The following is a 12,298-nucleotide window of genomic DNA, read 5'->3' as shown; positions in this document are numbered from 1 at the left end:
ACAGCACGGACTCAGATGCTAAAGGGGGTCCAAGCCTCAGCACAACCTGGAAAAGGAACTTTGTGAGCTTCACTTATGCCAATAAGGTGGTAAAAACCAGGAGTGGGATCAGACCATTAAGTATTAATAGAGCTAACAACATCCCAAAGGATGCAGAGTAAAATAACATTTGCCCCAAATTCGATTTTTTTCTGTTTCAATTAAATAATAAAATACTCTTCAGAGAAGGCCATGAAAGAAAACCTGCAAGTACAAAGGGATAGATGACCTACATTTGGGAGGCCTTCAAAGCAGACAGGACTTTTTAATTGACAAACTAAATGTCATCTCTTTCACACACTTCCTCTCCCAAAGCAAATCTCTCCAGAGATAAAAGGGGGCTTCCAAAAACAGGCCAGCTCCCACTAGCCTAGGTGGAGCTGGAGGTGCCTGTGAGGAGCACCCAGCCAAGCCCCACCTGCACAGAGGAGCAAGCAGAGCAGCTGGAGCTGCCAGCACCCTGCAGCCCTAGCCGAGACCCAAGGGGCAGAGGGAAGGCTCAGATGCATGCACCTGGCGATCGATGCAGAAATAGCTTGGAGGGACTGATCTGATAACATCATCTGTCTTTGTGGTGCTCATGTGATACAGGCAACAAAAATAAAGGCTGTGTGGGCTTCCACACCCACCAGCAAGCTGCCAGCCCTGTGTGCTCACTGCCTCTGCTCTAGTAACAGCACAGGATGAGAAAGGAGAATCTCGTGCTGTGCCCCACGGTCAGATGGGATCTGACCCCTCCGGCCACACAGGTGTGACCAAGCCCCTGCCACTTGCCAGAGGGTGCTGCTCTGGACATGCCTCTAGTGCTGCAGAGTGAGGAAGAACCTGAAGACACCACAAATGAACCAAGGCAGGGCTGATGCAGAGCAGGAGCAGACAAGAAGCTGCTACCTCCTGCAAGAGGCAAGGCGTGCACAGCCCCCAAAGCATGGCTGTGGGCAGCTGAAGAGCGGGGTCAGCTAAGGCATCTCTTCCCACCTTCCATCAGAAACATACACACCTTAAAGCCCATGAAACCCAGCCCCTAGGATGTCTTTCATAAATCAGACTTGATCCTTGGCTTACACCTTAAGTACAGACTAATTCAAAACACTGGCATCATCTCACATCCACATGAGGCACAGGGCAGGAGGGAGCAAGGGCAAGTAAAAGGCACAGTGGTTCCAAACAAACCGTCTCTAGAGGACAGGCTTAGCAGACACCAGCCTCTCACAAAGGCAAGCCCCTCATGGGCCACACTCCACACCCAGTGGTGCTTTCTCCATCCATTCCCCTCTGCTCATGGGGGCAGGGAGAGAGCAGAGCTCTCCTGCTTAGTCACAAGACAAACTACAGTCAAAACTGCAGCAGGCAGCAGTGCTTTGTTTACCCAGCAGAGCAGCTTGCCCTGCCTCCTACACACTGGACTCCAGAGAGGCTTCCCAGAGCACAGCAAGAGCTCATTTCCCAAGTCAGGGATGTGCTGGAGGAGAATACAAATGCATTGGATAACAAAACCACAGCCTCTCCTGCACTGGGCAAGCGCTTGGAAGCAACATGTGGAACTTGCAGAGGAGGTCTCTGTGTGGGTGCCTCCTCCTTCAGCACTTCTGAAGCTCCCTCAGGTATCTCACAGGAGCAGTGTCCATTATCCTTCCTGAAATGACTGTGTTTTCTTCTCAATGGATAGAAAGCACTGTCCCAAATAATCCCCACAGAATGGTGTCAGTGAGGACCAGGCACCATCCAAAAGTCAGACCAGGAAAGGACACTCAGTTAGGAAGCGCTGGATCTCATCTCTCCTTCAGCAGTGGAAGATGAGCCTGCTCATTTCACACTTCCCAAAGAGGAATGCCTAACCAGAGAACACCACATGGCTTAGGAAAGACCCCAAGGTCATCACAAATTAATCCATGAGTCCAAAGTCAGGCCCAAGGTACAGGGACAGAACCTGCAGAGCAAGTGTCACACAAAGTTGGATGAGCTGCAGGTCTCAGTCTGGTTCCCACAGCTCACAGCCTTACACTGATGATTTACTGCCACATGGCCACCAGCACTGCTGGGGAACTGCTCCAGGTCCTCCAGCGCTCCTGCAGAAAGTAGCTCCTCCCATGGGGACTCAGAGTGCACAAGCAGCTCCTGCCCAGTCCTGCAAGATCCACATGTGTGACTTCTTTTGTGTAACACAAAAAACCCCAAGCTAAAACAGTTCCCTAATGCTTGAGCTGTGATTTTAGAACATCTCACTCCAGAGAGCAAACCACCCATGGGTGGAAGGAGATCACACCTTCAGTCCTTACAGAAGGGCCCTCCAGACCTTAGAAACTTGGGACTAGCCAGACAAAAAGCAGCAAAGGGAGAAGTGGTCGTTGCTCAACCCACTGCCCCCAGGGGCACATCACGGGGAGGGGACCGGGGCTGTCAGCGAGCCTGGGGAAGCTGCCGAGCCGCCACATGACGGCGGTTAGCTGATTACTGTTTAACTCCTGGCATGAGGGATTACACGGCCCAGAGAATTCCTGCAGGCAAACATGAGCAGCCCCTCACCACCACCTTCCCCCTCAGATGACCTCTAAGGATCACAGGATTTTTCCAAGAATTGTTCTTTTTCAAGCTTCTCATCAGGACTGAGCATCACAAGCTCCCAAGTCCTCCTCAAGAAGCCCCACACTAATGGTTGCCTCTGAGCAGTGTCTGCTCCTCTGCCTCATACCACAGCCAATACCCAGTGCCACACTGCAGCACCAGTGCTCTACAGCACACAAACACTCTCCACCTTAGCTAAGCACACTGATTAAGCCTCCATGGCAAACCTCACATCTTGTCTCACCTCCACCCGAGGTGTTTTTCTCTCCCCCTCTGTTACAGAGGGTAAAAAAGCTTCCCAAACAACAAGCTTTCTCCTGAGAAATGCTGTCTTCTGCTTCCAGTCAAGCAAATAAAACAAGGTCTTATCTCAAGGCCTTTAAAAGGAAGAAACCATTCCTAAACCACAGGCAAAACAGGGGTAAAACCCCCAAATCTTATTTATGCTGAAGCTGAGGGATAGGGGGAAGAAAGGAAAGGAACAATCTTTCCCTGGACCATACAATCATTTTCTTTGTATTTGGTTAAGACAATTCTTATCCTGGAAAAGAGGGCAAGGAAAAGGAAGCCAAGAAGCTCCTGACCAGACTGATTTTACTAGAATTACTTAAATAAGCTGGTCACTCCCCTGCCTTTGGATTGGCAGGGATTTGCTTGCTGTCCCACCTGGGCACAGCCCCCAAAGGGCAGCTGCCATAGGAATCAGGTGATCAGAGCAGGAATTTTGTCCTCCCCTTCCCTTCACACCGAGGTTGCATCTGCCAGCACCAAACACACCAGCAAGGCGAGGCTGCCAGAGCACACCAGGCTCCAGAGCACAACGCTGCTACTGCAGGCAGCAGCCAGAAGTGCCACGGGAGATTAAACACCCATGGCTGCAAACCAGCAACGGCAGGGCTGAGCCTTCAAACTGCAAGTCCTGTGCCAGCAACTTCTTTGATGTGCACCATGAACATTTAGGGCACAGCACACGTGCTTGATGTTAACGATGCATTTTCATGACCCAAGGTCTTGTTAAAGGGGAAAAAAACCCCAACACAAACACCCAAACCCAAAAGCAGTGAGCCAAACCTCAGAGCAACCTTCCTGTGACTCACATGCTACCCACTCACCCCACACCCATACAGTCATGTACCAAACCTCAAGGATTTAGTCAAGGGTGACCGGCATCATCCACATCAGCTGCAGCAAACCACAGAGCTAACTGCACTACTTCTCTCTCAAGGAACCTCTTTCCTGCAGGCTGTGCCACAGCTCCTGCCCCAGACACGAGCTCTGGGGTCACCCAAGGGCAGTGGCTGTACCTGTAAACATGGCACAGAAATACGGGCTGCAGGCCGCCAGCACCACGCGGTGAGCTTCCATCTCCACAGCTTCAGCCACAATCACCACATCACAGAGGAGCCTCTTGCTGGAAAACACCAGAAAAGGGAAAGATCATTTCAGAACTCCTGGTCAGGCAGAAAGCTACATCAGCCTAGCCTGGAAAAGCAAGCAGAAGACCCACCATAATAGATAAGGGTCCTGAGCTTCTGCCAAATGCCAGTGGAAAGTCCTCTAATCCCCCAGCTACCAGCTCCTATCGATGTCTGCCTGCAGTGCAGATCCTGAATGTGCCTGTGATTCTGCATTCCCCAGGGGAAAAATAACAGCTGGAAGCTAAACCAGACATGCATGCTGCCCAAAGAACAGATGGGTAAGGGGCTCCTTACACCTCTCAAACAAGTAGGGCTTGGAGAAGGCACAGAAGAGCTTCAGGGTATGGGCACTACCTGGAGCCAAGCTCTAGGAACAAGGAACAGTCATGCAGTGCTTTCACCTCTCCATAGAGAAAAGGTAGAGTGGAAAAAGGAAGTTATTTCTGTACTTCCTTCCATCTTTGGCCCTGAAGAGCATGACCACCAAAAAACCACCTCCTGGCACTGAGCAGTGCAAAGGCTGCCTCAGCAGTTTCCCAGTGAGATGTCAGTCACTGAATTTTACCTGTGGGCCTGAGGACTTTGTTTACCACGTCAATTAGCCTGGGATTGAGTCACCGAGATAAAGCACAGGCTTCCAAACAGAAAACCAAAAAACTTCTGAGCTCCTCCACTGACTCACTGAACAGCTTTAGAAAAGTCACTTCATTAACTGCTGACCTTTTTGACTAGCCCCACACATATCCTTTGAGGATTCATTAGTTAATGTTTGCACAAGGCTTCGGAGATGCCAGCCAGCTAGGAGTGCTCAGCCTCTCAAGAAGTTGGGTTTAAGATGCTTGAGCATACAAATGCAAAATAAGGGTGTTCTTTTCAAATGTCAAGCCTGGAAAAGGATCAGGGTCCGTGAATCTAGATGTCCCCTTCTCAGAAATGCTTATCACCACGCTGCACTTTGTCTTTAGGAAACTGCACATCAAATAAACACACAGGGAGCGTCCACAGACTACATCCATCTCCTCCATATGTTGGACCACAAGAACAAAACACCTGGGAACTGGAGGGTTATAGCTGGAAAACAGGCAGAGAGTAGGAACTGGTAGTCTGTGCTCCACATTCACTCCAGCTGGGAAGGGGTGATAGCAACGAGGGCTGCTTTTTAACAGCCTCTTAATGCAAGCTTCATTTCCTTCAGCTTATGTAAAAGGTGCTCTGTTCAGTTCCTCTTTGGAACACAGTTATCTGAAGTGCCACTCATGAAATTAATTTTATCTACATTTAAAAGCTTAAAATTTCAAGTAAGCAACATACATAAATAGGTTAAAGGCTTAGCAAGATTTTTTCAGAGCCTCTGTATGAGATCTCTGGGTGCACTGGAGGGGAGGCACTCTTAACACTGATTGTTATAGCTCAACAGATCACACAATGCAGGAGAACTGTAAATTCCAGAACAGCAGCAGGAGATGACAAAAAGGAGCACACAGAAAACAAAACCAAACCTCAAACAGGTGCTCAAGGGCAGCTTTCAGTCTTCTGTGTATTGCACTAGATCTAGCTAACTACAGGCACTAAGAAACGTTGTCCAGCTCTGGCTAGTCCCACTATGCTTCAATTAACAGAGGAATAACAGGAGCACAATAGGCTTCTGAATATAGCTGCACAAACCTCTTATTTCCAGATCTTTTGCTTTCAGCACAAAGAAAGGACTAGAGGGATGCCAATATAAATATTTTTTCAGAAAGAAAAGCAAACCATATCCTGCTTCAGACAATTGTTAAAAGGCAAAGACATTTTCATTTTCTGTCCCTATGCAACTCAAAATTGCTGTCAGACATCTGTGGCAGGAGACATTTCTCATCCTTCCCCACACCAGTGGTGGTGTCTCTTAGGAAACTTCTCAATCCATCGGGGAGAGGTGGCTGTCACAGCATCTTTTCAGCACTTGGAGCATGCAGGAGGAGGCTGTTATCTGCTTTATCTGGATACAGAGGGAGTACCTAGGCTCACATGTACTGCTGCTGAAAATTGGGTTTCTTAGTCTCCATTTGGATGGTGAAGGACTCAAAGGAACTGGGGTGGGGAAACACTCCCTGAACTTCTCTCTGGCTCAACAGGATAACAACCACCAAGAATCAACTTGGGTTTAACCGCTGCCACCACAGTGCTGACAGCAATTCTTCACCACTCTGCTCTCTGACATGTTTTTCATCCTCCAGTCTCCCTGAACCCACACAGCTGTGTGAAGAGACCAAGGTGTTCTCTTTTCACCAATTTCAGGATTTTTACATTTGCAAGTAGAGAGCTGACATTCTTCCTGAGTTGATGACTTACTGGGTTTTTTAACCCCCTGCTTTGGAGTGCTAAGCCCAGACTGAGTGACGCTGCTGGATAAGGAGAACAAGAACACCACATTTATAATCATTGATCTATAATTGTGTGTAGGTGTCTTAATGTCTCTAGTGTTCTATTCTTGCTTTTCAGACCATTAGCTCACTTAAGAACATAGTTTACAGCTGAATTTGCTGTAAGTAACAGAAGACTGCATGAATTACCACCTAGAAATGAAGGCTATTGCTCAGATAATGTTTTTGAGCCACAGCTGGCTTGCTTCTGCTGGGAAGATAGGGAGGTGTGAGATGAGGAAGAGTAATCCACCACATTTTAGCTGCCTCTTCCTACTTGTTTATGAACTCCCTACACACAACCATTAGCTGTTAGAAAAAAGGCACAGAGTTTTTCCCTGAGTCTCCCAGAAGCCCTTCTGCTCCATCCAGCATGTCCCTGCTCAACCAGAGAGGGTCCCCATGAAGTCAGCAGCGTACCTCCGCAGCTCGTTCATGACCTTGAATGCCTTCCTCATGTGCGAGGGGTTGACTGTCACTGTGCGCTGGTCCTTCTCATCCTCAGCTGCCTCGGAGGACCGCGAGCTCTGCTTGATGCTACAAACAAGGACAAAGAAAGGGGTAGAAAGTTTGACTCGATGGCACTCTGGGAAAGGAAAATAATCACTTCTAAAGCGCCATAAAAGTAAAGCAAAGGGTATCATGTGTGGGGTTATTTGCACGTTTGTTGGGAGGTTCAGGTTCCCCAAATGAAGAGCATCACAAAACGCAGCACTGCTGCATGGCTGATGACAGCCAACCCAGCACACAACTCAGTCAGCAGAGAGGAAAAGGAGAAAGTGCCAAGCACTTGAGGACAAAGCTCGGCCTTGCAGGCTCCAGGCCAGGAAAGCAGTATAAATTGAAATTCAAGCCAGAACATAATTGCTTCACTGAACAGAAAGAGATTCCAGCGCTGGGAACTACAAGAGTACCACAGATACTTTAACATCCATACAGAGAAAGGGAAATTCAGTCTGCAGTGTCCCAGCTGAACAACACCAAGTGTACAATACTTGTATCATCTTATGTCCAGGCAAGCAGCAAAGGACAATCAAAACTCCCTGAGCAGCTTCCAAAGCATTTGCTTTACAGAGGCTGCTTCCCTTTTAGAAACAGACCTGTTAAGTGCCAACTGAAACCCACAGAAAGAATTATTAAACCAGACTTTCCCACCAGAACCACCAGCTACAGAGGTAGCATCAAACCAGATGCGCCCGGTTACGTGCTGTGCTGAACCAGGCCAACAGGTGCCTCGGGCACACACGTGTCCTCATGACTCTGATGGGAGCATTGGCTCTTTATCTAGCATTGACATCAGGTCAATATCTCCATCTCCCTGCTCTGAAAGTGTGTGAAATCACTGGGTGATAAGGCAGCACTCGGAGCTAGGTCTGTTCTGCTTGCACCCATGGCTCACCCATCAAAGCTGCCAGCAAACAAACCAGTCAAGGCTGTCCGTGTTGAAAACCAACCCCATGCAAATGGCAGACCTCAGGAGGTAACCCATCACCATCATGCACCCAACTGGAGGCCTTCTTAGAGTTTTCCTTTGGAAAGCACAGTCTCCCTTAGCTTCACATTTGTTCCCTCCTCCCTGCCACCTTTCTCACTTGGGCTTGTATCACGCTAGAACAAGCTGAATCAGGATAAACCAAGAGTCTGGGCAGCCCAGCATCCTTGCTTGACTGGTGACCAGAAAATGATAGCTCAAGAAAGGGTATCAAGTGCAAAAGGTTCCTTCTCCAGAACAGCCTGCCAGCCTCTGCTAAGGTGTGTAAGCATGCACATTTGTACCTACATACGTGTACACACGCAGTGACCCTTCGAAAACCACAAGCACCCACAATTTCCTACCCCTTGGCAGTGTGGAGCCCTTGCTGAGCTTCACACTCACCCCACTGCCTGCTCCTGACAGGTGGCTGTCACCAGCACCACATCCCTTGAGACCCCACAAAGCTCTTTGGCCCTCCAGGTGTCCTTGGTGGGCTGCATTGTCCTTCTTCTAGAAACAAGACGCTGAACAGCAGCCAAGCTGCACGCAGCTCAAATACACCCCTGCATACTGAGCGGCCTCCAGCTTTGTGCCCCAGACAAAGCTGAATGCCAGAAACCAGCCAAGTCCAATTCTTTCACTTTGCTGAGCAAGTGAAATATTTTCAGTCATAAGTAAAGCAGTGAGGCTGAGCTCAACATCACTCAGCACATGTCCCAGGAAAGGAGACAACCAGACCGTGTTGCAGTCATCATCCAAATAGTTTAATATAGTTGAATTAAAAGGGGGGAAAAAAAGAAACCCTAAGCTGAAAGGGTACCTCTTGTTAAATGTTTGGCATCCAAGGGTCTGGCACCAGGCAACAACACAACCACTCTTTCTGTCCCCAAAGGAAGCTGCACTCATTCTGCGCTGCACGTAGTGCCGGCAGCATTCACGGGCACAGCGCGGCGGCGACACTCGGCTGCATGCCCCAGCAAAGGAGTCTCCTCACTCCAGGACACAGAAAACACACCTCAGCCACACTGCTTTATCTATCAAAGGCTCTGGGTGAAATCTTAGGCCAAGTGAAGTGTGACCACAGCTTTAAACACCGCCCTGTAAATCCTTGCTTTTTAAACAGCTCTATCTGTCCTCGCAGCACACTGGAGCCAAGGGGCAACAAAAGAGGCTCTGAAAGCACAAGTGACTTCACTGAGCTCTCGTCTCCAGAGCCCAAACACATAAGGGAGGCAAACCAAAACAAAACAGGGAAAAAAAAAAAAAAGGAAGAAGAAAGAAAGAAAAAGGAAAAAATAGAAAGTGAAACCAAAAGGCATCAGCAGGGAAAAGCTCTGCCCATGGGTCTGGGGCGGGACAGCTGGACCGCTGTGGGACACCGCTTTGGTCATCATCACAGACAGACCTCATGGGATCCAGACCTAAGTGATGCACACAAAACCCCTGGGGTTTCTTTAAGATTAAAAAGCACACTGCTGAGATTTGTTTATCAGTACTTCAGGGCTGGGGACCAAGGATTCATTGTGTTCAGACTTCTGCTGCTGGCAAAAGAAAAAACCCACCCAAGCAACGTTCAAAGGACGCAGCAAGTTTCATTGAACACCAAGGTAAATGTCAGACCAACAAGCCTTCATAAAGCCTCAACTCCACCAATATTTGCCTGTGGGTTTGAAAAGGGGGAAAAGAAAAAGAAAAAAGAAAGGAAAAACCCACACAACCTTGCTTTGAAATTTCTGGAAAAGATCCATCAGGTCTTCCTAAAAGGTAACTTTGTTAGAGAAAGATCCCAAAAGCCATCCTCAGCTTTGCTAGCAGGGCCACAGGCTCAGAGTAAGAAAATGCTGCAGATTGCCTGCTTTAAAACTTGATTAAGAACAAAAATTAGAAACATCAAGATAGGCTATTTAAAGTTTCTCCAAATGACTCATCTAAAAAACATAGTTGAAAAATTAATGGCCAAGAGCCTTTAACTCATCCTGGAGACTGACTCAGCTTCCAGTGTGCCAGTAATGGACAGGGGATGATGTTACCTGGGAGAAAGATTTCACACCCCCATGCACACACTCAGAGATCACCAACACATTTCCAACAGAGAAATGCAAGAGCCTGAGTGCTCCAAGCAAACACAAGCTGTCACAAAGCAAAAGCCAGACCTGAGAAAGCAAAGCAGTGCACTGCACAGCCCTCTTCTGATGTTCCTTTCCCCACAACACTAAGAACTGCTACACTTATTACACTGTTATTAACGGAGGAACAGGCTCCTCTGATCAAATGTACTGGCTGAGACCACCCAGAGGTTCTAGAGCCCCTGCACCCTGTGACCACAGAGACTTTGCCCCCAGCAGCTTCACTTTTGTCTAGCTGCTGTCCTACCACACCAGCAGGACTCGCAAGCCAGCTGCCAGCAGCAATTTGTTCTATTCCTGGGCTATCTGAGGCTGTGCAGCGAGCGAATGGACACATGATTTAATTTCCCTGGGCCAGATGAACATCCTCGTTAGGGACACAGCAGGGTTCTCCTAAAATAAGCAAAGAGGCTCTTGCTTTCAGAGAGCACCAACCCCACCGCCACCTCCTGTGTGGCCTTTCAACGCTGTCCCCACGCAGAACAAACAAACTCTGATGTGAGAGTCCTCAGTGTAGCCAGCCCAGTGAATCACAACCAGCTCACACTGTGTTCCTCCTCCCCAAGCCCCACTAGCAAGGCTCAGCTCAGGCTACCCATGGGCTCCCAGCACAGCTCCTGCCTGGGCATGGCCACATACCACCCAAGAGAAAGGTATTCTAAAATGCCATAATAAGCCACAGCTCTGCTGCATGCATGCATCAGCTATAAAGTTGGGTTGCCTTAGTTACCAGCAGTAATTACAGATGTCTTTGTAGATTATGTGAAAGAATAAAAGCCTTCCTCAGAGCAAAACTGTCCCCTGGCAAGATTTTTGCAGAGCAGAGAGTTGCTAAACCCCAGGACTAAAAACCCCAGCTCTGCCACAATCTGTTCTACTGCTGGCTTCACTGGAGCCAGGGGTTTGCCCCAAAGGAGGGGGGCATCTCGGATGTGCCCTCCTTCAGAGGAAAGAAGGATGAGCTTCTGCTCGTTTTTCTGGGAGAACAGCTGCCAGGCTCAGCTCCCAGCCCACATGTGGGCACCACAAAGGTCCCTCTGCATCAGGCTCTCACACTGGAGAGATGATGGGACTCCAGACATGTCCAGTCCAGCCTCATGCTGCTGTGCACCAGTGCAGGGGGGTCTCTGAGAAATGACCTCATCTCCTGCCTGTGCACCACACACTGAGGTCTGCTCTTAGGGCTTGTCCCATATCACCATGGAGCTTCAGCCCTCAAGGCTGGCCATAGTCAACAGGGCTTGGCAACCTGCCCCCCACAGCACAGGCAACTCAACAGCTCTGTGGGCACTTCCCATCCTTGCATTAACCCCAAAGGGACATGCCAGCTGTAGGTTTTTAAAGCCTATGGAGTTTCTTTGTGGGCTACATGACACTCCTCACTGTCAAAATGTTAATCTTCAGTTTCTGAGAGTTTTGACACAGCTCTGATCTAAAAATCTGATAGATGCCAAAGATTTGATAGACAACAGGTAGCAGTGCTCAGAATGCAAATGCCTCTACTAAACTGAGAGAAAACCAAAATATTAATTTAGGCTTAGAAAGATGAGGGGGGGAAAAAATCATTTTACCTTAAGTGGTATCACTTTCTGCTGAGAATCAATGGCCAAAACCATGGCACAAATGCATTCACTCCAGAGTTTTATTCCTCGGGTCAGACAGACACAGGTAGAAAAGGACATGGGGGTAATGGCATGTTTGTAAGAATCTCCACTTCTGACTCTGTCTTTATACAATGACAGTGAAATATGTGACTGAAGGAATCCAAACACTCAGATGGATTCTGAGAGGCTTGCAGAGAAACATTACCACTAAAGCACACAGGATAGCAGAATGGAAAGGATTATGAGTTTTAGTTGTTTTTAATAGCAACATTATTTTCCTGTTCTGCTGGATTATTTCAGTGCCTACACCAACATGGGGACATTAGCTTAGGAGAGGGGGAAAAAAGAAAGCACAAACCCACACAACTGGTATACAACAGATCCCCAAGAGGATATTCATATCAAAGGAGACCTCAGGGGAAAAGCAGACTTCTGGAACTACCAAGAAGGAAAGTCTTTGCTGACAGTAATGGAAATGACAGCAAATAACTCACACATGACAATACCACTTGCTTTCAAAGACAAATATTGTATTTCTCAAACTAGGAAGAAACTACCCCCACTCAAAGATGAAGTCAAAATTGCAGGTGCTTTCATTCCTTAACCAAAAAGCCCCTAGCATTCCAAGGTTATTTTCCCATTCAAACTCAAACACACCTTCCAAATTCAG

The 12,298-nt window shown here is 48.2% G+C and overlaps 1 protein-coding gene across 2 annotated transcripts in view; it reads right to left on the bottom strand.

The window, feature by feature from the left end:
• KLHL3 (kelch like family member 3) overlaps positions 1-12,298 on the bottom strand; it is a 50,740-nt gene that overhangs the window by 30,973 nt on the left and 7,469 nt on the right. For both annotated transcript variants that reach the window (XM_054168501.1, XM_054168502.1), the window contains exons 2-3: positions 6,845-6,961; positions 3,909-4,015 (exon numbers count right to left, since the gene is read on the bottom strand). In XM_054168501.1, the coding sequence (XP_054024476.1) occupies positions 3,909-4,015; positions 6,845-6,961 (224 nt within the window). The remainder of the gene's footprint in view (positions 1-3,908; positions 4,016-6,844; positions 6,962-12,298) is intronic.

The sequence above is a fragment of the Dryobates pubescens genome, chromosome 16, assembly GCF_014839835.1.
Source record: "Dryobates pubescens isolate bDryPub1 chromosome 16, bDryPub1.pri, whole genome shotgun sequence".
NCBI classification, from domain to species: Eukaryota; Metazoa; Chordata; class Aves; order Piciformes; family Picidae; genus Dryobates; species Dryobates pubescens.
This window is presented reverse-complemented; position numbering and strand designations above follow the sequence as displayed.